This window comes from Diorhabda sublineata, chromosome 4 (genome assembly GCF_026230105.1).
Source record: "Diorhabda sublineata isolate icDioSubl1.1 chromosome 4, icDioSubl1.1, whole genome shotgun sequence".
Classification (NCBI taxonomy): domain Eukaryota; kingdom Metazoa; phylum Arthropoda; class Insecta; order Coleoptera; family Chrysomelidae; genus Diorhabda; species Diorhabda sublineata.
This window is the reverse complement of record NC_079477.1, coordinates 26,228,218-26,254,614: the sequence shown is the minus strand read 5'-3', so window position 1 is coordinate 26,254,614 and position 26,397 is coordinate 26,228,218. Positions and strand designations below refer to the sequence as shown.

At 31.4% G+C, this 26,397-nt stretch overlaps 2 protein-coding genes across 5 annotated transcripts; one reads left to right on the top strand and one right to left on the bottom strand.

Moving 5' to 3' along the window:
- The first annotated feature begins 478 nt into the window (after positions 1-478).
- Positions 479-17,162, top strand: LOC130443239 (lysocardiolipin acyltransferase 1-like). Its single transcript, XM_056777770.1, has 7 exons — positions 479-630; positions 2,597-2,863; positions 5,459-5,565; positions 7,395-7,608; positions 7,673-7,869; positions 11,953-12,137; positions 12,724-17,162. The coding sequence occupies exons 2-7, from the start codon at positions 2,806-2,808 to the stop codon at positions 13,079-13,081; spliced, it is 1,119 nt and encodes a 372-aa protein (XP_056633748.1). The 5' UTR covers positions 479-630; positions 2,597-2,805; the 3' UTR covers positions 13,082-17,162.
- Positions 17,163-17,930: 768 nt separating this feature from the next.
- Positions 17,931-26,111, bottom strand: LOC130443237 (uncharacterized). 4 transcript variants are annotated; one of them, XM_056777764.1, is made up of 10 exons: positions 25,852-26,108; positions 25,637-25,699; positions 25,448-25,576; positions 25,028-25,385; positions 24,297-24,326; positions 23,684-23,713; positions 22,211-22,375; positions 20,883-21,138; positions 20,693-20,822; positions 17,931-20,494 (listed from the first exon to the last, which is right to left on the bottom strand). In XM_056777764.1, exons 1-10 carry the CDS (start codon positions 26,008-26,010, stop codon positions 20,273-20,275), a joined length of 1,542 nt encoding a protein of 513 aa, XP_056633742.1. In that variant the 5' UTR covers positions 26,011-26,108; the 3' UTR covers positions 17,931-20,272. The 4 variants fall into 4 exon arrangements, with proteins under 4 accessions (XP_056633742.1, XP_056633745.1, XP_056633743.1 ...); XM_056777767.1 differs by lacking the exon at positions 24,297-24,326 and having other exon boundaries at positions 25,852-26,111; XM_056777765.1 differs by lacking the exon at positions 23,684-23,713 and having other exon boundaries at positions 25,852-26,091.
- Positions 26,112-26,397: the final 286 nt, after the last annotated feature.

Here is a 26,397-nt window from a genome sequence, read left to right as displayed (position 1 = left end):
TATATGGGACAGACTAAGAGATCCGTTAATGTCCGGCTTAAGGAGCACATAGCTGATTTAAAATATGGACGGATCGAAAAAACGTGTATAGGGTACTTGCATGGTTTATGTAGTTAAAAATTTGAAATTCTTGCAATTTCAATTAAATATTTGGATATTATTTCTTAAAAATATGGGCCTATTCCATACAGCCCACTCTATAGTTTAGTAGTTGAGGAATAAATGTAAAGATTCTCGCTGGAATTATATTTAGAGGGAGAAGGATTATTGGTGGGAAAATTTAGTATAAAACAGTGTAATTGTAAATGTAGCAGTAGTGTAAACAGTGTTTTCAGTACGAATATCGCCAACGGTTCCAAAAATTCCAACTTAGTACATATTTAAACGGAAAAAGTTTCAATTTCTATTATAAATGGATTATGGTGGTTGAAAGGTTTCTTTTAAACTAGTATTCTAAATCCTATTATAAAGAATAATCAGTCAGTTTGCAGCCTTCGTAAGAAAGTGGAAGGGACAATTTATATCCAATGTTTCTCAATATGCACATAATGGCTATAACAGATATTATGTACTTCAAATATTTTTTTCTGATTTTAATTCTTGTGTTTCTGTATTGAAAATGAAACAAAGGTAAGTCTAGATCTAATCTGCATTATATATTATATTATAAATTATTTAAAAATGAAGAAAAGCGGCAGCGAATCATATAGTGAATTTAAAAAATTGAAGTTACTAAATATTCTAGATCTAATCCTTCTCTATAGCTTTCTCCGATATATAACACGGCACTTTTTTAATTTTTTGTGTTTTTTGAAAATGTTTTACTAACCTAACTTAAGCTAGTGATCCGATTTACTTTACCTGTTGAGCGATGAGTGTTGCTACGAGTGCTTTGCCCTTTTACGACTAACTTCCTTTCCTTCTCTTCGTTGAGTAGGTACGAAGGTAAACCGCTCAATCTCTTTATACTCGCTCAGAAGCATCTTCATTTTGTTGAAATCATCTTTCTTCCCTATGTGTATTCCCATATTGCACTGTGCATCGAATTTCCTCTGCACTAGCTGCTTCCGTTTTGCTGTCCACATAAGTGGGGACTTTAATATTATTGGAGGTGACCTTTTCTCCGGTTTCGCCTGTTTTCCAGTTTTTATTTTCTCTAATTCTTCTTGAGATTGTTTGTCCGTTGTGTCTTCTTCCTCTGAGGATTGCCTCTCCGGTTTCTTCCTCTTTTTTTTGTTGATGACTTGTAGATATTCTCCTTCCATGGGGCAATCTTCAGTTTGTTTTTCTTTGAGAACTCTGGATTGAGTTTTTGGCTTCTCAATTTCTACTGTAGTAGGATTTTTCCAAAAGTTCTGTCATTGTGACCTCCATCTTATGATTTCTCCATTTGTAGCGTTTAGAATTTCAGATTCCGTCGTTAGTTTCCTATTTTTCTCATCCTTTTTCTTGTGTTATTCTTCTAGTAGAACTATTTTTCCTGCAAGTTTCTTTTTTTCGGCCGACGTTCATCTGTCATAGGGGTTTTCCCTATGTCTAGAGCTTTCAGGCTCGTCGAACAAGTGTAGACGTGTCGCTCGACTTTATAAGGCCGTGTCGAGCCGAACCGAACCCGAATCAGGTCTATCCGGATCGAAGACAGTCGAATCGAAAGCACCAGTGTGGACGTGTTACTTCGACCGCAAATCGACTACTAAAACTCTACAGTTGCCAAAAAACGAAGTGTTACAACAAGGCGCTGGCTGACTGAGATTGCTTGTTTCATTGTTGTATATCTTCGATTAATCTTTGGCGCAATATTTAACAGATTTTCGCAATTTGAAATTTTACCAAACCTTCTTGAGGGACAGCAGCGGTCCAGATGGCTACCTACTGTGGCAATAATTGCAGTAGTAGCCCCCTCAGCATCTTCCTCATCATTCATTTTTTGAATTTCAAGTAAATTAAAAGAAATTGTACTGGTCAATGTAGACAACAGAAACTCGAACGTGTCGATCGACATAGTGTGGGCATAGCTTTAAATCAGTACCTACTTGAGTCAACAACTATATTTTTATAAACAAAATAATCTTTTTGATATGGTTTACTTCCTTCTAGAAGGCAATATAAGAGTTTTTATATCAAATACAGGGTGTCCCCAAGCGATAAGATAAAATTATATATTATAGATAAAATTATTTCAAAGCAAATAGAGATTTATGGGATACAGGAAAATCATGTTTATATAATTTTAATTATAAACGTGATTTATATTTGTAATGGGCGATATAAAAAGAAATCTAGTTTTTTGTACCAATTTCGATGACTTTTCTGACACATTTGCAAATTTAACAACGAGGGAAAATCCCAGTTAGTATTTGATTAAAAATTCATGAATTTAAGCATCAGAAAAATTATACAACCAATATAAAAAATTATATATAGTATTTACACTCAGTAAAAACTTTAGTTGATTGTGATACGATGAAAAACATCCTGTACAACATATCAGTTTCCATTTGTAATTCGGAAAAGTTTTAATTTACAATCAACATGCATATTTTCCCGAAAGGGCTTCAAATAGATGTTAGCTTCCAACTGTTTCCCGGCTTTCTAGGTGATACAACAGGAAAATCCTGGTTGCAGCCACCCACATACATTCAGGGATGCTGTTCCGGGGATGAAAATCAATAAATCTTGATTCTCTTCACGAATGCTCCATTCGACTTTGGCTATTCCATTCGCAAGATGTAGTTCGAAAGGGCAGCGAGTCGCGGCCAACCCTTTTTAGTTTTTCATCAGTTTTTTTGTTTCAATCATTTAAAAATGACATTTTTTAAAGGATGGTTGTACTGTGCTCTGTGGTATTCTAGTATTTTGGCAGGTAAGTTATATTTTTATTTGAATTATATTGTTTGTTTTGTAGTATTACGGCCCACCTTCATTCTAGATAAAATAAACAAAATCATCTTACTTACATTAATTACTAGAAATATTTTTGAAAAATTGTCGGTTTCAAATGGTTTGACAATTAAATTGTCAGTAATCTAAGCGTCCGAGATTTTTATTGTACACAAGGTTTGTGGTGAAATGTATGACTGAATGTGTCAATTTTTGAAAAATTTAAAATCGTTCTGACGGTACGGAATTGGATGTTATATTAATTCGTGTTAAATGTATTTGCAGTAGGATTTTTTTCTGGATAGTATGCACATACATTTGATACCTAATTTGGATAACCTTGGAATTTGGAAGGAATTATATGTTGTAGGAGAAAGGTTTTATATAAAAAGATTGGCAGGATAAACTAAATACAAATGCTTGTCAAGCATCTATAAAAGGTTTGTCTTTGTTGATAGAGATTTGTTAGATGTCATTTTGCCTCTTCCTCGATAAAAGTAGCAGTCCATGTAACTATATGGTCCAAGTCCAAAGATCAAGAAGTGTAATATGTTAGTAGAGAAAACAATGGTACTGTGTGAAAGTGATAAAACTGATAATAATGGCTCCTTATCGAGAAAAAAAACGACTTATTTACCATGCTAGTATTCGAAATTCTGTTTTAAGCACTTCTTACCTTACAAAGTACTCTCAATGAATATAGTGAGTAGATTATTACCCTACGGGGCAGTTCTTTGCCAAATATCGATTTTATTTATCAATGTAATCTCCTTCAAGAGCTATACAAACAATCCAACGCTTCTGTAACTTCTCGATGCCGTGCTTGTAGAAGGATTAGTCTTTTGCCTCATTATAGGCTTCAGTTTCAACAATTGCTTCTTCATTTGAGCTGAATTTCTTACCAGCGAGCATTTTTTTGAGATCAGCGAATAGCCAATAGTCACTTGGAGACAAATTTGGACTATACGGTGGATGAGGAAGCAATTCGAAGTGTAATTTTTTCAATTTAACCATGGTTGCCATTGACTGAATCGGTGCATTGTCTTGTTGAAACAGTGATTTTTTCTTTGACATGTGAGGTCGTTTTTCCTTTATTTTTGCATTTAAACGATCCAACAATTCAATGTAGTATTCGCTTTTGATTGTCTCTCCCTTTTGGAGATAGTCGATGAACAATATATCATGCGTATCCCAAAATATTGTAAACACAACCATCCCAGCTGACTGTTGTGACTTTGGACCCTTCGGACGTGATGGTTCATCGGCTGCAGTCCTGTGAGATGATTCCAAAGTGAAGTGATGGATACATGTTTTATCCATTGTCACATATCGACCCAAAAAATCTTATTTATTACGTGTAAACATGGCCAAAAACTGCTCTGAATCATCAACACGTTGTTTTGATTGACTGTAAATAAACTCGAAAAAAAAACTTTCTCATGGTCAAATGTTTATGCATAATTGTAAAAACAGTGACTTCTGATATCTTTACGGCCTCAAGAACTCATGGAATTTCAATTTACAATTAGATATAACCAATTTGCGGACTTTTTTTATGTTTTAACCACCTCAATTGGACGACCAGAACGTTCACCATCATCGGGGTATGTATGACCAGCAGAGACCGGATAATATTTTTGAAGCCATTGCTGAGCTTGTATAGTATTTTTTTCATCAAAAGCAATGATAAATTAGTACACTAAATTGTTATGAAAATAACACAAGTAGCTTTACTTAAATAGCTTTAACTTTTTTCTGACTAATCGAGATGTCATGAAATTTTACACATAGTCTTTTGAAAGCTGGTACTCCATAAACGTCATAACAGCGCCATCTGTGTGTTAGTCACACGACTTATTGAGTGATATATCATCAAACTATACCAATTTCTTCTAGATTTTAACAAGTATATGATGATGTGTATATAAATAAATAGACAAAAGTTGTATTGCAACTTAAAATGATTTTAATATAGAAAAAATGCACGAAAATCTCTCAAAGAACTTAAGAATCAACACGGGATTAAGATTGGGAAAACATAATGAAGAAAATGTATTCTAGTCGAAGGGAAACAGTTCTAAATTGATTTTTGGTAATGATATGATTTAAGAACAGAAAAGTGCCTGATTAAAGCCGAAGAGATCAAGAAGAAGATACACGGACTGTAGGATTTTTAATTAACTAACAAAAAAACGGAATTAATTTAAAAATATAACAAACTTTTTTATATAAAAAGCAAGCGGAAGAGGGTAAACCCTATTACACTCGTAGTAGTTCGAGTCCCAAAGACTAATCATTCTCCACCACGAAAATGCGGGCTCTAACACATCAGTTCAAACAAAAAACGTACAGTCTTTATTTGGCACCAAAGATTTCTTTGTAATCCTGCAGATGACAAATAAACTGCAATATCAACACCTGAAGAAGACAATTGGTCCAACTACATGCAAAGAGAAACATTAAAGCCATATCCAATTATAAATATTTGTTTTTATTTGTCTACCTCAAAATTTAGGTAGCAACATTTGTATATACAGTGATCTACAAAAATTATTGATGATATTAATATTTTTTACAGGTTACTCATTGCTTTTTTGTCCTCTGTTGCCAGTGTTGTTCATTTCTAATAAACTTTACCGATATATTACGGATATTTTATTCACTTTTTGGCAATATTATCCTACGGTAAGTAAACATTAGTTGTAAATACCTCCGTGACCCCAACACACTTATGTCAATATCAAATTCCGATGAGTTACGAATACAAGCCTCATGGTGTCCTAGATTTTTTACAATTGACATTCTTAGAAAGCCATGTTGGGAATATTAAAACAAAAAAATAACACTACAATTTTATTGACATTCTCGACTCGATCCTTTTTGTAGGAATAAATAAATGTACCTAACTATCTTAACAAGGCGCAGGGGTCGTTTACTAGCGTGTTCCTTAAATTTTTAATTCCCATCACACCTTACACGGGAACACGGGAGAACAATCGATCACTTATTCGACGGTTGTATCGGTTACATTATCGACTGCGCAACATTGCGGAAGCTCCGAGCAATTCAACAGTTTTAGCTTGGATCCAGACATTCAATGCTACTAAAAACACTATTGGCGAAATTCATCACGGCCGTTCAAGGACAGCAAAAACGCTTAAAAATATTCAGTCGATAGCAGCTTCTGTAAGGGCCCTTTCACACCAAACGAATCCGAATCAATCAGAATCACTCCGAATCAAGTTGAATCTGATTGACCAAGATTCGGCTTAGAGCGCTCTGTTTAAATGTGAAGGGACTCTTTTCCCGCCTCCAGACAGGACGAATCTGGTACAATCAGGTTTGATTCGAGGTCGCACTTGATTCAACCTGTCAGATTCCTCGTCCGGTTAATCTTGAATCAACAACCATACGAGATGGACGTGGAGTTATTAATTTTAAAAGTTAGTGCGATTTATGACGCCAGTGATAAAAATCACAGCAACAGACATCTCATATCTTCTGTGTGGAGGAAAATTGGCGAAGAATTAAACATTCCAGGTAAGAATTATTCAGGTTTATTCAGCTGGTGTGAAAGAGTGGAGATGACGAATCAGATTCAACTTGATTCGGAGTGATCCAGATTGATTCGGATTCGTTTGGTGTGAAAGGGGCCTAAGCCGACAGTCTCGATTCAGCATAATGCGATCTGATTTACACCTAAAAACCTATAAAATTCAGATTGTGCAAGCTCTACATGAAAATGATTACGTTATAAGATTGAATTTTGTGAATGCAATTTCAACAACATGTTCGTCGACGATGAGGCACATTTTCATTTGTATGGATACGTAAATGGCCAAAATTGTCTTTTTTGGGAAAAAAAATCCACAGACGTTAAATACACGCCCGTTGCATAGCCAAAAAGTCACCATGTAGGTTGACATTTCAGCGAACTGCATTTCTGGGCCCTACTTTTATGAAGATAATAGAGGACTGCAACAATGTGAACATTATAACCGGCTGACATGGTTCCAACAGGATGGGGCCACATACCACACCACTAAGAGCTCTTCAGCTGCATTGCACGCGAGCTGTTCTCAGAAAAGGTGATTTTGAATGGCCACTTCGGAGCTCTGACTTGACCCCATCTGATTTTTTCTTGTGGGTTTATCTTAAGAGCGTCGTCTACGAGAATAATCCACGAAATTTGACACATTTAAAAAACAATATTGAAGAGAAGAGGAGTTAACGTGATGGCTAACATTTAAACAATGTCGTATTTAAAAAAAAAATTGTTTCTTATCTTTCAATTCACACCAATAAATACATATAGAAATAAGTTTAATGTATTTTTTTTTTCAACTAATTTCAAGTAATTGGGTCGTTATGAGACCCTGTAGATTCTACAACAACAATTTATCAGTTTTAAAAAGATTTGAGGTGTTTAAATATTAAATTCTTGACATAAGTGTACTGGGAACATTAAATTATACAGAATAGTTGAAATGTCTTCAATTCATCAACAATTTTAGGCTTTGTTAGAAATAATTTGCGATAGCCACGTCCAAGTAACCGGCGATGCGATTAGAACAGGAGAACTGTCACTCCTCTTAATGAATCATAGAACTAGAACGGATTGGAACTTTTTTTGGCCCACCGTGTATCACTGCGTCGAAGGAAAAGGCAAATTAGCCCATTCCACAAAGTTTATCCTTAAAGATCAAATCAGACACATACCTGGACCAGGTGAGAATAATTTATTTTGTTTTATATACAACTTTTTTTTAATTTTGACATTTTCTATTGTTAGGATGGATAATGCAATTGGCTTGTTTCGTTTATATTCAAAGATGTTGGCAAATGGACCGACTTATTTTGAAAAAATATGTCGATTATGTATCAGATATAAATTACAAGCATAGTCTTCTAATATTCCCAGAAGGAACTGATCTCACGGAAGCAACTAAGAAAAATAGCGACAAGTTCGCTATTAAAAATGATTTGCCGGTAAGAATAAAAGAATGAATAAACTGTGTTTAATTCATCCACTCAGTTCACATTGTCAGAAAAATAATTTGGCTATTGCATTAGGTTATGCTCAGATTTCAATGAAACTACATTTTTCATGGGTTTTCGGTTGTTTCTTTTGGCACAAGTATGACAAACTATCCCACAACGATCATCCTGAAACTCTATACATAGACTATTGATATTACCATATATGTAATACTCCTATATGGACAGTTGGTATGGGAAAAAACGTTCCTAGATTACGGTACCGACAATATTCATTTTCTCTCTCGTTCGAGACACTTTATCTATACTGCGCATGCTTGAGAATGCGCAGAACCGAGCTGGAACCTCGGAGGATAGAGAAATCGTTGCCATTCTGTCTTCCTTAGTCGAAACAACTTCTAATCATAGAAACTGTCAATGTAAGAGTGTTACATATGTGGGTATTACGAGAAATCGATTTTATGCGGAAACATCTACTTCCGGAGATATCGGAAGTGGCCATCATTTCAGGAAGGCTAACAGAATCTCGTCAAGATCTATCTGTGTGTGAAAAGTCACGATGATTGACGCATGCGAGTTTATGTGGAAAAAGTATTCAAATGCATTATTTTCACGAAAAATCAATAGATAAAATGAAAATTTTGGTAAGGTTTGAAAGAAACTCTTTTGCCCATGCGTCAATCATCATGACTTTTCGCACACAGATAGATCTTGATGAGATCTATCGGACAATATTATGCATGGTTCGATATCTGTTAGCCTTCCTGAGATAATAGTCACTTCCGGTATCTCCGGAAGTAAATGTTTCAGCATAAAATATATGTGATAAATCGATTTCTCGTAATATCAATAGTCTATGTAAAGAGTTTCATGATGATCGTCGTGTGGTGGCTTATCATACTCTTACCTTTTTTGGATTCATTCTTTCTTTAATTTATGTTCTACATTTTGTATTTTCAGGGCTAACTTCAGAATTTCTTTAGTTTAGACTTTAGAAAGTTTATTATTTTTGAATTGATTAATTACTAAATGCTAATAACTACCAGTTTCTCTTTTCAACCATAAATCCAGCTTTGTGTGGTTATGTAAGTGAGCTCTCGAGCAATATTATGTGTTTTGGTTGAATTCTTCTAATAAAATCTTCAAATTGATGGAAATATTTAGGCATTTGGCCTTCAATTGATCTTTCTTAACACTTAACCGAAATGATGGCACCTGGCAGACTACTACGCGAAAAGAATTGAAAATTATTTGTAACCCTACACGTCTACCGCCAGGTCACGTCATGTAATCTGTTTGGAAGCTTTTTTATATCTGACTTTCGAATTTCTAATGGAAATTAAGAGTCTTTGCATTATAAATAATGGCTGGACCGTCAAGAAGGGTGTGTTATGGTGATTAAAACTTTGAAGAAACTGTGATTCAGTGGTTCAATGAAGCCGAAGATGACGCAAATTATTTGACGAACTCCTAGAAGATGAATAATTAAAATCCGAACATGAAAGTGCCTCTGGAGTTTAAAAAACCCAGGAAGATATTACTACTAGTGGAAACAGGGCCTCGACAACTTTGGAAAAGGAAAATGAGGAATGTCAGGAAAAGAATACTGTTAACTTTGATTATGGAAGTTCGTTCTTAATCTCGCCAGTAGAAAACATAAAATTGTAATGAAATTTCTGATTCTAAGAGATAAAGCACGTGATCTTGTAGTAGCTTTCAGTTTGAAATGTTTTATTTTCTGATGAAATCTTGCTTGAAGATTACTTTGTCAAGTCACAAATTCACTCAAACAAGCATTGGGTATAAAAAGATACTAATCAAATCACATTACGAAAATAAACAAACTCTTTGCGATAGATGACTCAGACGTGATATATTTCGAGCAATACTGAGCCAAGAATGATTCCCCGCTTATCAGCTTTGAGGTTTGACAATTCTGATGCTATATGTACTCGCAAGCAAGAAGATCTCGCAGCTGCAATTTCAATAATTTCACTTATAAACACTGTTTTTGTCACACGAAATTTGTGATGAACTCGTAATAAATATTTCACGTTATATCCTTTGAAAGATGGAGAATAAACCACCGTTTGCTTTACTAGGACCTCTTACGACATTCATTCAAATGTTGATTTAGTTTAAACATTTTTGATTGTTGCAATTGCTTTTTCTAGTGCTTGTTCCAGATTTTTTTTTCAAATAAATTGGATTTTAGCTGTAAATTTTGCTCAATAATGTCACGGCGTATAATCATGGTTAAAAATCCATGAAATGTCTGCCACAGTCCATTTAAAAATTAGTTATAAAATCCACTATTGAGTAAAGTTAAAAGTGTAAGGACAGTTTTTGTTATGTGTCTTGAGAATTAACTTTAAACATCTCTGCGTCGAAAATTAATTGAAAAGTGCAATTAGACTATTTTCGTTTTCCTGTGCGCCTCCAAGATAAATCTTGGGTTCCACTTATATGTTGTTTAACATGTGGGAGACTCTTATTAGGTTGGGCTAAGCAAGAATCAAGACATTTATCTTTTGGTATACCAAAAATTTGGACGGAACCAAAAGATTATGCAAGTGATTGTTATTTTTGTTGGATTCAAGCAACAAGTCCAAACACTGTCCAGTAGCTAAACTTGACATCGGCCAACAGAACAATTCTACATAGTGTCGAACTGCCTCTTCCAGAAAGTCATTATTATGTTTCTAATCCGGAATTTATTAGTCAACCCGATAAGGTATCAAAAGAGATTGACCCACCCAACTTTGAAAGAAACGCATTTATTAATAAAAAGTGATTTAAACGATTTAGGGTCTAGATTAAACGTCTGGAATTTACTTTCTCCTACTTCGAAAATTTCTTATTCCCGACCTTATTTAATAACATTCTTGTAGTGATGAAGTGGTTGGTTTTTGAATATGATCCAAGTCACTAACGATTGTTCATAGACTCCTCAAAAAGTAGCTTGAAAGCAGTTTGGCTATACAACGGAAACAAATGTCCTTCAGTGCCGGTTAACCATGGTTATGATATGAAAGGTACTTACGAGAACATGAGGTTCCTTCTTGAAAAAAATCAAATACAGTAAACATGGAAATTTCTGGAAATTTTGAAGTCATTGCTCTTTTGCTTGGTTTCAGAAAATAGTCACTACACAAAGAAAGTATGATTCAAGCGTGGATCACTTGCTAGAAGGCAGAAGAATGTTAAAACTGATTTTTTACTGAACCCTGACAACGTACATATACCAACGTTGCACATAAAGCTCGGCCTGATGAAAAAGTTAGTAAAAGCTATGCCTAAAGATGGCAAACTTTAAAGGAAAGCTGAATGATCTGGAAAAAGTCCTAGAGGACCATAAAGCAGAAAATTACAAAAAATAAAGCTTATAATTTCATACAAAGCTTTGGCATGTAATATGTCTTTAAAGATACATAACCTGCACTCTCATCTGGATTTCTTTCCCGAGAATTTGGGTGCTGTGAGTGACGAACAAGGCGAAAGATTTCATCAGGATATTTCTTGATGCCAAAAAGAACCTTTGAGTACGTTGTAGAAACAAAAGTAAATTCAAAAATGCGGCAGCAGCCAAATACTTTTATGGCTCTCTCGACCGCTTGATAAGGAGGATCTTAAACGTTCCACAAGCTTTGATTGACTAAACCTTATTGTTAATTTGCGATGAATCCATGCTTTATAGACTTGTGATTGTTTGGTGATTTTTAATCGACTTTTTTCGCTCAATGCAGTGATATAACTCGCATGCAAACGTAAACACACTGTATTGTGGTTTGGTAGCCATGGTACAATCAAAATTTGGTATAAGTTACATTTTATTGACCAGTGTTTTCAATAAATTTCTAGATAATTGTTGAAATGTTTATGAATTGAGGTAGTCATTGACAGAAGACGAGGTGCTAGTTAGTTTTGAAGGTGGCTGTAGTTAGTTTTCTAGCACCCAACAATAGAAGTCTTTAGCCAAAAACGTATTTGTGGAAATTTTGTCTTTTTTATATGATCACAATAGAATGGGATTGGATTTCTTTTTTTTTACTACTGAAATTAAATATTTTTTAGCTTTATGATAATGTTTTACATCCGAAGACAACAGGATTTGTATATTTGACACAACAATTGTTGTATAGGAACAGTCTAGATGCGGTTTACGACATCACCTTGATATACCCCGACACCATTCCTCAGAACGAAAAATGGTTACTAAACGGAAAGTTTCCAAATGTAGTCAAAATACATTTGGTTAGGTAGGTTTCTCTATAAATGAATTTTGTAATCAATTCATAAATACTCCCTTTAGTTAAATTACTCAATTCACAACTTTGAAAAACTATTAATTAACATAAAATATAAATAAAGACTACCAAGACCATACTATGCGTGTATATGCTCTCTTAAATACTAATCCTATTGTATACAAAAGCTATAATTAATTATATTTATGGTCGTCAGAGTCAAATAGGTAAATTCTTCACAGTGCTAGAGTCACATCAATACAAAAATATGGGTAAGGAATTTGATACGTTAATGGAGCTTCAAGTGTCTAAGGGGTACTTGGAATTGCTCAACTATAACGTTGGTTCCCATTAGGAGTGGTCATTGTACAATAAATCTTATCGAAAACAATAGTAATTAGTAGTTGAATAGCGATTCTTCACATTCACATTAACACAAGACAGAAATTATTTAATCCGACATGATACGTTAATGGAACATAAAATAAGAGACATATTGTATAACTTAATATATGATTAACAGATCTTAAACGGTTCCCATCAAGAGTTACGAGATAATTCTTTGGATAAACGATATTTAATGAAAGTTTTATTGCAGATATCCCAAATCTGTACTGCCTACATCAGAAGAGGGTCTTAAGCAATTTTTGGAAAAGAGATGGTTTGATAAAGAGAAAATTATAAAAGAATTTCAAGCAACTGGTAATTTCCTTCATGGTCAAATATTACAGTGCAAAAGAAAGTGGGAACTATACTTAGCCTTCATCTTTTGGACGATTTTACCTTATATCAGTTTGTACCTGTTCTTGACAAACAATTGGTTCATGGCCATAGTTATAGTGCATACTTTGTTTCTATTAGGGGTAAATATGTATTGCAAAGGATTTCAAAATTTCGAAATACTGTTGCACATGTGGAAGAAACACGTCTATTCAATTAATGAAAAACCGAATTGATCAATTACACCCGATTTTCACTGTTGAGATATGTTAAAAAACGAAACAAATTTAAACAAAAATCAAGCCTTATAGAATGTAAATTAAAACTAAAACGTTTTATACGAAAATATGTCTTTTTATCTAGATATAAAAACTGACAAGTACAGGGTGGCGCAATAGAACGGGCATTTATTAAGTATAGGCTAAAAAAATAAATACATAAGGTATTGTTGAAATAAAAGATATGATGATTAGGTACATATAAAACTTTATCATTTTTACACGAAAATAAAATTTCACTTCTTAAATTTGTGCCTCTACAATACATTTTTCAATTTTGTCATATCAAATTTCCAAATTTTCTACAGTAGCGCTATCTTAAAATTTAACAATAGTAGGACACATTACAATCAAAGGAGTCTTTTAAGCGCCATATTCTTCACAGATCACCTATATTTAGATGGATCACTACAATCTTATTTGTTCTAACCAAATTGACGTGGACTGGGGGTCTGAACTTGAACTAATAATATAACATCCATAAAATAGTGACAAATTTGAATATTAATTATGACCTCGTAATTTAAATTATTTGAAGATAGTTCATACTGCTACCTTAAAACTAATAAGCTTTCAAATTTATGTTTTTGTTTATAATATTTCTCAAAATTGCACATTTTCAAGATACAAAAGATGAAATTCTGAAGACTATTATGAAAAAAAAAATAAATTTGAAAATGTATAAGTTGTAATCTTGTTAGAAAAAAAATATTAAAGTTAAAAGAGCACTATTCTCCTTACCCAAATGAAATGTAGACAAATCGGGTTTTGAAAGATATATGATAATCCTTCAATTATAATAATAACCTTAACAAAACGTGTTATTATTTATTAATAAAGTGAAAATATAACTTGAAGAGAATATATATTTCCAAATAAAATGTTGAATGCAAAAATAACCAATTAAATTAATAACTGTTTAAACCTAATTTTGATAAATTTTATCACTTGAACTTCATAATATATCCCTTTCGGTCAAGTATTGTTTATATCCAGCAACCATTTATTAAAACGTCCTTATGAAAATTTGGGAACAAATGCATTACATTAATAGATTTGTAATGTTATACACATTTATCAAATGTCGTCTTGAAAAATTAATAACTACATAATCTATAGATAATCAAAATGACACAAAAACACGAGTACGACACAACTATAATGAATCATGACATGTTCGCCAACATTAAATTATTCAGTTTTGTGTCAAATTTGCCAGCTTGATATATAGTTACGCTGGCAGATCCATCTAGGGCTTTGAACTTTAATTACAAAATTGATCCAACCTTGGACCATCTGCGTGAAACGTCTAAAAAATAGGTGGTTGTGGTATTCTCAGTAATGTGTCAAAAATTTTTATAAGGTATTGCTGGTTACATAAATATTTATCTAATGAAGCATTTAACCATTGAGAATACTGATTTCATGTAATGAAAATTAAACAGATTTATGATTTATATTTGAGGAATTAAAAGAAAGCCGTAATTATGCCATTATATGTAGACAAATATTTCGAAATAGAGAAAGAAATATCTTTAAAATTCGATGAAAGAAATTTCTTTGAAATAAATGCAATTTTGTAAAACGATGATTGTATTAATATTTTTGTGTTAGTCATATATAGATAACATATAAATTTCATCATTTAGAATGTATATTTAAATTGGTGGATTTTCGATACTATACAAGTCTCAAGCCGTATATAGTTACATCACATGGTTTTGTATTTTTAATTAAAAATATATTATTACTCTTTTTAAAAGCGTCGTAGGTATATCAAATAAAAAAATCAACATATTGAAAATTGCGTGGTGGTAGATATACTCAACGTTTCAAACTACTTTTTGTAATATAATCGTATGCTTACAAATACAAGGCATTTTAAAAAAAATTTAATACTTGCGAATTAAAAATTAACTAACAACCTCTACGAACCCTTTTACGCCGTAAATTCAAGCGAAATAAGTTTTAACTAAGTGGAAAGTTACATAGGTATACGTTTAATTGTCTTCAAAAATTGGTACAAATAGTTTTCTAAATAAGATTTTGTAAAACTCATTAAAAGGTACCTGCTAACTCCAAATATATACTGAATAAGAGGTTGATGAATTTTATAGTTAATCTAAAAGGTCAACACAGAATGTACTACATAAGAGCGACGCGTTCTGCTAAAAAATTGATGTGAAAATCCTGTGTACTGTATTATAATTAGTCTTAACATAAATGCATATAAATTAGCTCAAAACTGTTGTTTTAGAAGTAAATGCAAAATATATGAGAGTTGCATTCATTTGCAGCTTAGCTCCAAAAAAGGTAGTCTATCAAAAGTAATTTATATTTAAAAATAAAATTAAATTATCTTATTTGGGACATTCTGTATGAGCACAAAATCTTGCAATAAAATTTTTATTGCAACAGATAATTATCCCTTAGAACAAGGGTTCTGGGTCTCCAAGAAAACAATTTTATTGCTACTCCTTTAAAATAACAGTTATTTTTAATTAACACATTTCCTCTCTTGAATTATGTAAATCATCAAGATCTTCAAGTGTTAATATACACTAAAGAACAAGTACGTAGTTGTCTCATAGCAAAACTAAAAAATAATAAATATAAAGAGGTAATACCATATTTGGAATTAAGGATAATAATATTTTTGGGCAGCTTTAGTAATTTCTAGTTCGATGATTTATTTATCTCTTTATATTTATTATTTATCGCATTTCCATTATATTTGCTATGTATCAATGTTAATTGTCAAACTTATTATAAAAAACTTTTCAAATTTTTATGTGTGGTAAATGTATTTTAACCACGACGTCTCTTAAAAATTATTAATTGGGTTTTTAAGATATGTCCCAAGTCCCTTTTAAATATGGCTTTTTCTCTCTTTTATCTGATTGTTAAACAGAGTTGAGAAAGCAAAAACTTTCTAAGTGTTTTAGGCTAAACAAGATTTCCTGAAATACTCTTTCTATCCATATATATCAGTATTTTTAATATAAATCCCGTGGCACAATATTTTCTATTAGTTGTATACAAATGAAATTATTTCTCATAACGTAAACAAAACGACATAACCTCACAATTGGGAAAACTCTCTACATTCTTCACAATTTCGTGAAAACATAAATTATCAGCTATGTGCAATTGTATTTATATTAAAAGTATCTACTTGAATATGAATGTTTTTCTCTAATATTATGGAAGCATTTTCACCAAACAATTATGTTTACTTTCAGCTTTTAAAGAAGTGTCCCTATTAGACTTCTTTAAAATCTATATTTTACAGTGACAGGTTTTTAAAGAAATATACAGAATTTTTGATCAAATTTCGTATGTTAGCTTATTAGTAGACATATGCACTAAAATTAATTTGTTTCTGGATATGGTTGATATTGAAAATGAATGATTAAAATTGGAGTATTATATCTAAAAATTTTTATGAGCTTTCTTATTTATGAGGAAATTGAGAATACAATCTGTAGTATTCTTAATTTTTTGAACGCTCATTATAATTTATATTTAGATATGTCTCCTGATAAGAATTAAGGTGAATTTTTATAAGAAATTTCAATAAAAATAAATGTTTAATTAAAACCAAATAATAAATTTCATATAATTTTGACAAATTAATAGACCAATGTACAAAATATATTTAGGAAGTTCTAAATTTTTCGAGAAACGAAAAAATTTTTCATTTAAAATGAAACTAATCAATTACCTATTTCTCATAATTTCAAAACAGTTTGATATAAACTGGTTTTAATCATTTTATCAATTTTTCAGTCAAAATAAACCTACATGTATCAGATATAAAGTGATTAAAACTAGAACTGTGAAAAATAGGGTTGATTGATTGGATTTCCATATTCTGTATATTTTTGAAATATACCTGTTAATTGTCAAAACGGTTAGAAATGTGAATCAAGGTGCCAAATTAGAATTTTACAAAACAATATTATTAGACAAATTATATATTGGTGTCTTTAGAATTTAAATGTTAATTTTAAAAATTATATGTGTTGATAACCTGACAGGGGTTTTATTTACATATTAAGCCTGAAGAGGATTCCACTCTATTTAATAACCTTTTTATAAAATATATATCAGGATAAAATTGAAAGAAAAGCAACGTCCGTTGGCTTGTCAGTTAATACGTCTTTTCATGGTTTAGCTTACGAAATGCAGTGTCATAGTTCACAAATAAGTGCGTTTAGGTTAACTTTATTTGAAATTTAATAATAATAGTGTTTTTCTAATTTAATAAAAGCCTGTAAATCCAACCTCAATTTTCATAAAGTAAACAAATACAATTTGTTTAAAAAACCTTGGCAAAATGGTACTGTCAAAAATTTGTATTTAATTGTCTAGCAACTTTGGTGAGTATTGTTTTATATAGAAATTTTCCAAATGTGAAATGTTTTCTTTCCATGAATCGTCAAACTCTACAATAGTTACAAATGTTTCCTTCAAGGTATATATATAACATTTTTTCTTTTTTAAAATATGTAAAGCTCCTTGAATTTGGTGATAATTTCATTGATTTGATTGATAAGTCATTTTATGAGCTACAGTATTATTCTCTTTGTTGCAATATTGTCAATGCAAGAGTTGTCACTTCTGGATCTAGTTGGGATTTTGGCTTAGTGTATCGTTAAGTGGTTTTCTTATTATTTCACGACGTTCAGTTACGCCTGTTTCCACAATTAGATAAGTTCCCTTTTATTGGCCGTTCATTCCATTCATTTTATGAAAAAGTGGATGAAACATTTTCATGTGTAGTAAGGATTAAAAAAAATCAGAGTAAAGTGTAAATATTTAATTTATGTACTTGTTCAAATGGCATCGAAACAATATATTTATCACAAAAAATGCCAAAATTCAGTTACCATTTAAATAATAAATTAAAAGATGCACCAAAGTTAAAATACAATATAAGGAAATCCATTTGAATATCCGACAAGTAAAATTCAATATCTATTTAAAGAAATTAATATTGTGACGATGTAAGTACCTATCTTTGATTCTTAAATAAGTTTACAATCATAATACTGTGTTTTTGGAGTGTTTGAGCATACATTTGTTATAGGCACAAAAGCAGTTGTTTGTCATTATAATTCCATACTACAAACATACTTACTACTAAACGAGTTTACAAAAATATAGGTGTAAAAACATTTTTATTTGCAAAACAAGACAACTTTCACCTACTAAATGTTTTTTTTACTTCTACACAATAATTAATGATGAAATGGCATTCAAATGTGAAACAATCTTTAACGTTAAATCTTCTTCACCTTCAGATTGAGCCACTGGACTTTACTGGACCAACAGTCATACTGAAAGCTTAATTATTCCTTGAAAATTGAGTTGTGGAACATTTTGAAGTGGAACCGCTGTTCTAGTTTTTGCAGTATAAAAGTTTACCAAGCGTTCGAACACTTTAAAGAAGAAAAAAAGCGTTACTGAGGCGATTCAAAGGAATTTCAAGATGTAAAGGCTTCTCCACCTTCAAATTGAACCACTGGAACCTACTGAACCAACAGTGGTACTCAAAGCTGAATTATTCATTGAAAATTGAGCTGTGGAACATCTTGAAGTGGAACCATTGTTGTAGTTTTTGCAGTATCAAAGTTAACCAAGCATTCAAACACTTTAAAGAAGGAAAATCAAAGGAATTTCAAGATGTAAAGTCGTCTCCACCTTTAGAATGAGCTACTGGAACCAACTTCTCTAACAGTGTTGCTCTAGTTTTTGCAATATTAAAAATGTTTTTATCTTATAAATTGTTCTAAAAATTCAATAATCAATTTTATACATATAAAGTTTAAAGCATCATATCCATATGGCATAAAAACAGTCGTAAAGTTATTTCTAAACTTTTAAGTAGTGTATGTAATTTAAGTATCCAGTCTAAGTACTACTCTAAGTACATGCAAATATCTAAAATACATTAACGTTTTCCATTAATGTTTTCCAAAATATCTAGGAATGTCAAGTCTAAGGTGTCACAGAGAAAATCGACGTTATTAAAATTTAATTAGTGCAGGTAGACTAATTAAATTTTAATTCAAATAAAATCAAAGAAGACCACCAGGTAGCTAACCGTATTAAATAATTAGGTCAAAAGGAGTTGATGGAAGTATTAATGAGTAAAATCATTTAGTTTGGTTGAAATCCAAGATGTCTTGGAAAACACCAAGAGTATTAACATGAAGTTCCTACAATCGTTGGGGGTAACAGATTGTGTACTACTAATGCATACACATCACTCAAATTGTCACTTCCTGGTTTTTTGAGACTTTCATAGGTCACCGGTACATATTCCGCTCAAAAAACCAAACATTGTGAGGGTTGGTATAGTGGTAGTAATTAATCGATTCAATATTAAGACATTTTTTACAGTGTTAATCAAAGTTTAATTAAATTTGAAAAAAAATTATCAAGTCAATTAGTCTATATACAAGGTTTTTGAAAATAACTAGGGTCTAAACATAAGGAATATAGAATACAAAAATTTTCTACTTGGGAATATTGTTAAATTTTTATAAATAAAATCTAATTTTAGTCATTAAGTTAAATTCAAAATGGTTAAAGATCTTATTTTACGAACCTGAAGCTCCTAAAAAAAACTAAAAACAAGAAGAAAGAAGTTGAAAGTCAACAGAACTCTACCAATTGTAACTTATGATAGTAAATGTTGGGTGATGACACAAATTGACCAAGAAATATTAAGAATATTTGAAAGAAAAACTATTCTAAGAATATATTCACGAATTAGAATGAACGAAGTGGACTAAAGAATCCCAGCACAAAGATTGAGATAGTTTGGCCACATTCGAAGAATGGATGCCTAAGAGAACCATGGACGTCAAAATATAAAGCAGTAGACACTATATCGTATGGACCGAAGTTCATGAAGATCTACAAACAATGAATGTGAGAGGATGGGTAACTTTGATAAAAATAGATCAGTTTGAAGGCGACTTCTCGAGGAGGAGGCTGAAACTCACACTGAGCTGTAGTGCCAAGTAAGGTAAGTTAAATTCTATAAATGAAGTACACTTCATTATACATAATTATAGTATTTTAGATATTTGCTTAATTAACTATATACATCTACAAACTGTGCCAAAAAATCAAAAACTATGATTGATTCTGATGGTATTCCGGTCTACCTGCTAATTGTAATAAATATCTATCGGGATGGTCTAACCAATCGGCGGCGCTTAATTTGACCACCCGCTGTTTTTCTGCTTCTTTCATTTCCCATTTTTTCACTTCCATTTGTCGTTCTCTACTCACCTGGTCCCCACAACCCCATACTTCTATACTTTCCAAATAATAAGGAATTTTCTGCCATTCAATCTAAATTAAAAAAAAAACAATATATACATATTAGAACATTTTTTTTCCTACAAGCATAATTCCCTAAATAGGTACAAGGGTTTATATACCAATTTCCACAATAAGTTTATCGAAAATTGTTTCAACTATAATCGAATGTGAAATTATTATTATTATAATTAAAGAAAACTGGGTTTTTAGACAATTCAAAAGATTTACCTTCTCAAACCCTCCATCTATACTAATAATAGGAGCTCTAGGATCACTGCCTACTCTTAGTCCGTGAGGATACCCCCTAACGCTAAAATTCAAATACAACATCTTAGGTCCTTTCTCCAATAATTGAAACCTAAACAAACCAAAAGCCGAAATCAGTCAATGCCTGTTCAATCTCATAACGGTCATTTACTTTGGCAATAGTTGAAATACGGCGCACTCCTCTCCACCCCAATAGTGATGAGATTCCCTCCATTCGTTGGGGGAAGCGATGCAGAACTTTTGACCGTCTTGTACTTTGATGAGAGTCAAAGTTGGCCCTTTGTAGTTCATGACGTGATGCAGGAATCTATTTGAACCCAAACCCATTTCGTCAGAATCGTAGAGAATGGTCCAATGGGATGGTATAGCGCACACTATTTTCGCCAGAAATGACATACTTGCTAATCCTGAAACAAAAAAGTTATAAAAATTGATGTTGAAATTTACAAATATATAACATCACACATTGACACTTCTTTCTCGAATATACCTGACTCCTGATATTGTTAGAATTTATTTTGACCAACAATTTGTTCCTAACCTAACCAAAATGTTCAAACCTCAAATAGATATGTACAAAAGCACATGTGAAACTTTTAGAAGAGACTTGACAATAATTTATTTAAATTCCAAAAGTTACAAACATTTTTTTATGTTTCCTTGACAAAACTAACTCCTAACCTAACAGCCTTAGGCTGCCTGCCCTGTATTAGATAATAATAATAATAATAAAACTTATAAAAAAAATCATTTTATCTTTGGAAACAGTAAAAAAGTCGTTTTCACATCAATGATAGTAATAAATATTGATAGAAACCTGCGTAATGAAAAACTTTATACCATAACACAACTATTTATTACAGGAATCAACTTTTCAATACTTCGAAGAAACTACTGGCAACAATGTAATTAAATTCTATACGAATATGTTTTGGATATATCCCATGAATTTGATTTATATCTGACTCTCATAGACAGCTCTAGTTACACAGTTTCTGATCAAGTATCAATTTTTTTTATTATCAAATTTATTAAGTAAAATTTCAAATTAATTGGTTAATACCAACTTTAAAAAAATTCCTTTCCTATAAATGAGGTAAGATTTATTTGAAACTATTAAAAGTGTCAGATTCTTCATAGTATGAATGACCTTTAACAAATGCCCTTCCTTAAGATTCCCTCAATCTTCCTGGATTGTAATAATAATTCTCTAATGTAAACCGTCATCTTCTTCAGTTAAATATTGAGTCATCTTATGAAATCCTCTTCTCCACCTTCCATAACCTCCTTCCAAATCTCAGTTCTGCTAGATTCTAATTTACCGGAAACAATTTTTTATTCTAAATTCTGACTGTCAATGTGTAATTCTTCTTATCAAGTGTTGCTTTTTTGACAAACAGTTAATTTTGATTTCCTGAAGTGGTCGATTTTAGCCCTAGGCCCCACTACTTCTTAATTGATTTACAATAATCAACTTACCGACGCCACTGTTACTTGGTGAATTGGCCTTCTGTGGTCTGGAATATAACGGAGGTAGAGCACCTGCCAAGAGCCAAGACATACTCATAGTTAATAAATGTTGATGATGTTTTGCTTGCGGAAACGGATTTGCTTCTTCTAATACAGGAGTTGTTAATTCCAAACCTAAAATAAATGTATCTAGTTGTTTATTGTTCATAGTTCCAAATTGAATGAATTACATAAACAAAGTTTAGACACCACAATAAAGCGAAACAGTTGAGTAAAAAGTAATGAATTTTATAGTAACTATTTGACTTTTTATTTATGGCTCACCTTGTATGATTCAATACGGTTTGTTCAATTATATATTACATTTGATAACTGGTTCTCAGTAAGTTTTCAAAATAAAATTGAATTTAAAAGTTTAGGTTAAATATACAGAGTGGTCCATTCCATGTTGTAATTCAAAGAAAACTATTTAGTAATAGTCCGGTTAAATTAGACATTTGAGGTTACATTAATTCCCAACAAGCTGAAAATCAGTAAAATTGTTTAAAATATAATTAAAAATGAAATTTGGAAGTCTCCCATTATTTCGGTGAATGGTAAAAATTTTATTCAAAGTCAAAGGTTAAAAAAAAATGAGTTTTTCGCGATTTTCAGCAAAACGGTAAGTTTTATCATAAAAATACCTCAGACAAAAATTGTAGATCATAAAATTATCTACAAAAAAACGTATTAATACTTCTTTTCCTACAAGCCATTGTTTCTGAGATATAATGATTGAAAAAGTTGTAAAAACTGTAATCGTCATAATATGCATGAGTTCGCCACGTATATACATCTCTAGAGTTGTAATATATGTTAAAAAAATTTTCTATCGGTCGACTGAAAAAAATATTTTCTTCTTAAAACCAGGAAAAGCTCAATATAAATTTGAAATTTATTCATCAAAAAGTTTATCTACTTTTTCAAAATCATGTACTGTTTTTACACGCAATAACTGGTTGTGACAGGATGTCTGCAGTTTATGATACTAGCGGCTGCGGAGCTATTCGCTGCACGTGCGCGGCGTGATCGTTGCACGCCCGCTATACGTTAATATGATGAGGCCCTTAGGTATTTTTGTGATAAACGTTTTGCTGAAAATCGCGAAAAACTCATTTTTTTGACCTTTGACCTTCAATAAATTTTTTGCCATACACGGGAATATTGGGGAACTTGTAAATTTCATTTTTAATTATATTTTTAACAATTTTACTGATTTTCAGCTTGTTGGGAATTTATGTAACTTCTCAAATTTTTTTTTATTCGCAACATTATCCATATCCCATTTATCGATCAATTACTATATAATATTTGGTAAATGTTAAAATCGAAAGGATAATGATATCAATACAAACATTTTTTAAAATTGATTGAATTATATGATAATTGGACACAAAAAGCGATTGACTGGGACTCTAAGACATACAAGTTCCTATAAATTACCTGAATATGGAGCTATTTCAGTAGATTCATCTGTGAAAAATTTAATATATTTTTAGTTATTAGTATATTTCGAGGATGACAATGAAAAAAAAATTAAAAAGCCATCGAAATAGTCAAAGAGGAGCAGGTTTGGTTAAAGAATTTATAAAAAATAAGTTGGAAAAATAACAACGCATTTCTGCATTCATATTTAAGATTTGTAATGTTGCTTAATTTGGATAAGTAATAAATTAATATCAATCAAAAGACCCCTCTTCCAGTGGGCACCACCACACTCCACAGGTATCTAAAAAAGGAAATTTTCTTCAACTTTTTCCTTTTTTATATGTTTTTCTTCATGTTTTACATTAATTTTAGGTCGCTTTTAATATAATATTTTAAAATAATAGGTATTAATATAACGTTTTAACCTATTTTGTTCTTTACCAATATATTATATGTTTATTTACTCTATTAAAATGATTTTCTATGAAAAAACACCTAAAATCAATATAAATCATCACGAAAAAAATTTATTGAATGTGTTAGAAATGCGTTGCGTTATAAATTGCATCTCAGAAAAGAAAAAATGGCAGATGATATGTTAAGACAACATCTATTTCATTTTGTTTACCTGTATACTGTGGCTTTTCACGCGCATTACCTAGGAAAAATTAACAATTTATTTATTTATTTTTCATATAAACAGTAAATATTATACTGACTGACCATTTATTAAAATAAATGACTAACTTACAACTATAAATATTGTATAACATACATTTTATATAAGTATTATGTAACAGCAAAGCTTGGTTTGTGCAGCCAAAATTGAAATTAACATTTAACTAAATTTTCTTGGTAGTAATTTTTTTGGTTTAAGCTGTAAATTAAGGATAATTATAAATGAATGGTAAACCCATATAAATTCTTTGTATAGGTCTATGCATTTTAGAAGCAGAACAATGGGAGGTAGAGTCTTGTACAAAATATCTTGTAGGTATTAATAGAGTTTCTGAAAAGTTAGAACAACTCCCCAAACAATCTATATCTTGGTCCATAGCATATAGTACAAAAGTTACAAAGTTTCCTTTTAATACATTACTAATCTACTAATCTAAAGTAATTTTTCTCTCTTCTGAACTTTAATTAAATATATGGTTGTCGTATTGTAGAAAGTCTGGTTTCAAGTGATCAACTTGTCTAAACTAAACTCAATATATGACAATAAAAATATTCAGAATTATTAAAAATAACTTTAAGATACACTTAAATTGAATATTATACCAGTTAAAATGTTATTATTAGAGTTATTATAAGAGTACTAATTGTCTAAATATAGACTAAAATAAAATGAAAACTCACCACTAGCCAGACTATGTTCACATTCCTCTAAAGTTCTCCACGAAGTTGCCAAAGAATGAACAGCGTATCTATGAAGGGGGAATAATAATCTAGGAGTATTGAGCTCGATCCAATGCGAAACAAATTGTACTGATAATTGTTTTTTATTATGAAAACAACTATCCACAACAGCTTTAAGGGTTTTATTACAAGAAAGGCACATTTGGGGACCTTCAGAATAATGATCCATACTTATATGGTAAGTACACATTAGAAGAGAAGTCATATCATCAGGCGAGATCATTTCTACACCTGTTTCATCGCCCGAAGTAGCCCACATCTTGACTAGGATATCACGTATTTTCTCATCATCCATAATCTACAAGAACATTTTTGCAACAGTATTTATTAATAATATACCTTTATGTTAGAAATACTTACAGCTAAATAAATCTCACATTGTTGTTTGAAAGCGTTTTGTCCAATATATGAGTTCTTCGATTTGCTACATTTCAAGAAATAATCGTACAATTTTTCACCAAGCACTTGATATCTTGGGAATAAAAATCTCTAGAAAATATGAATTTATATTAATGGAACTCGTATCAGCTAAAACCTTAAACATTTTACCGTGAATACATTTTTGCTAATTCCGTTGACACCCTCTAGTTTTTGAGATTTTTCTGCCAAAATCTGAAACATAAGATCCATTTTGTCGTCCTTGGAAAAATAAACAAATAAAAGGTTGTTACATAAAGTTTAAATTTATTAATTTACGTATTACTTCAAATAACGTGTGAAATACGTGCTAATTTTCTGAATATACAAGATAAGATTAACGTCACCTTCGATAGTTTTTCCACAGGTAACATTGGACTAGGTTTTTCTTGAATATCTCCCGAACTTGTTCTGGTGATACTCTTCCTAGAGCCGTTACGGGAACGTGATATTGAAGTGGGAGTTGATGTTCCCGATTTTGATTCGTGTCCATGATGATTCCCCATGTTTTCCAAAATTTTTTCAAAACTTCATTCTTAACATTTGCCAGCCCTATACCGAAATTATGCTGACATTTCTTTGACAGTGTAAATATTCAGGCGGTGTTGTCAAATCATTAACATCGTATGAAACTATAATTCAAATAATTAAAAAAATTTGACAAAAATATTACAATTGCCCTATTTTAAAATTATAATTTTATTGAGAACAAAGATATTTAATTCAACTGAATATTGAAATGTATTATTAGATGCTTTATATTAAGTATATATTTTAAAAAAGAATAATCCACCATATTTTTGACAAAAATAAAACACCAATAAACCATAATTTTAATTTAAATAACTTGTCCCCAAGACAATGTGACGGCTGGTTGTGACCTAATTCCATAG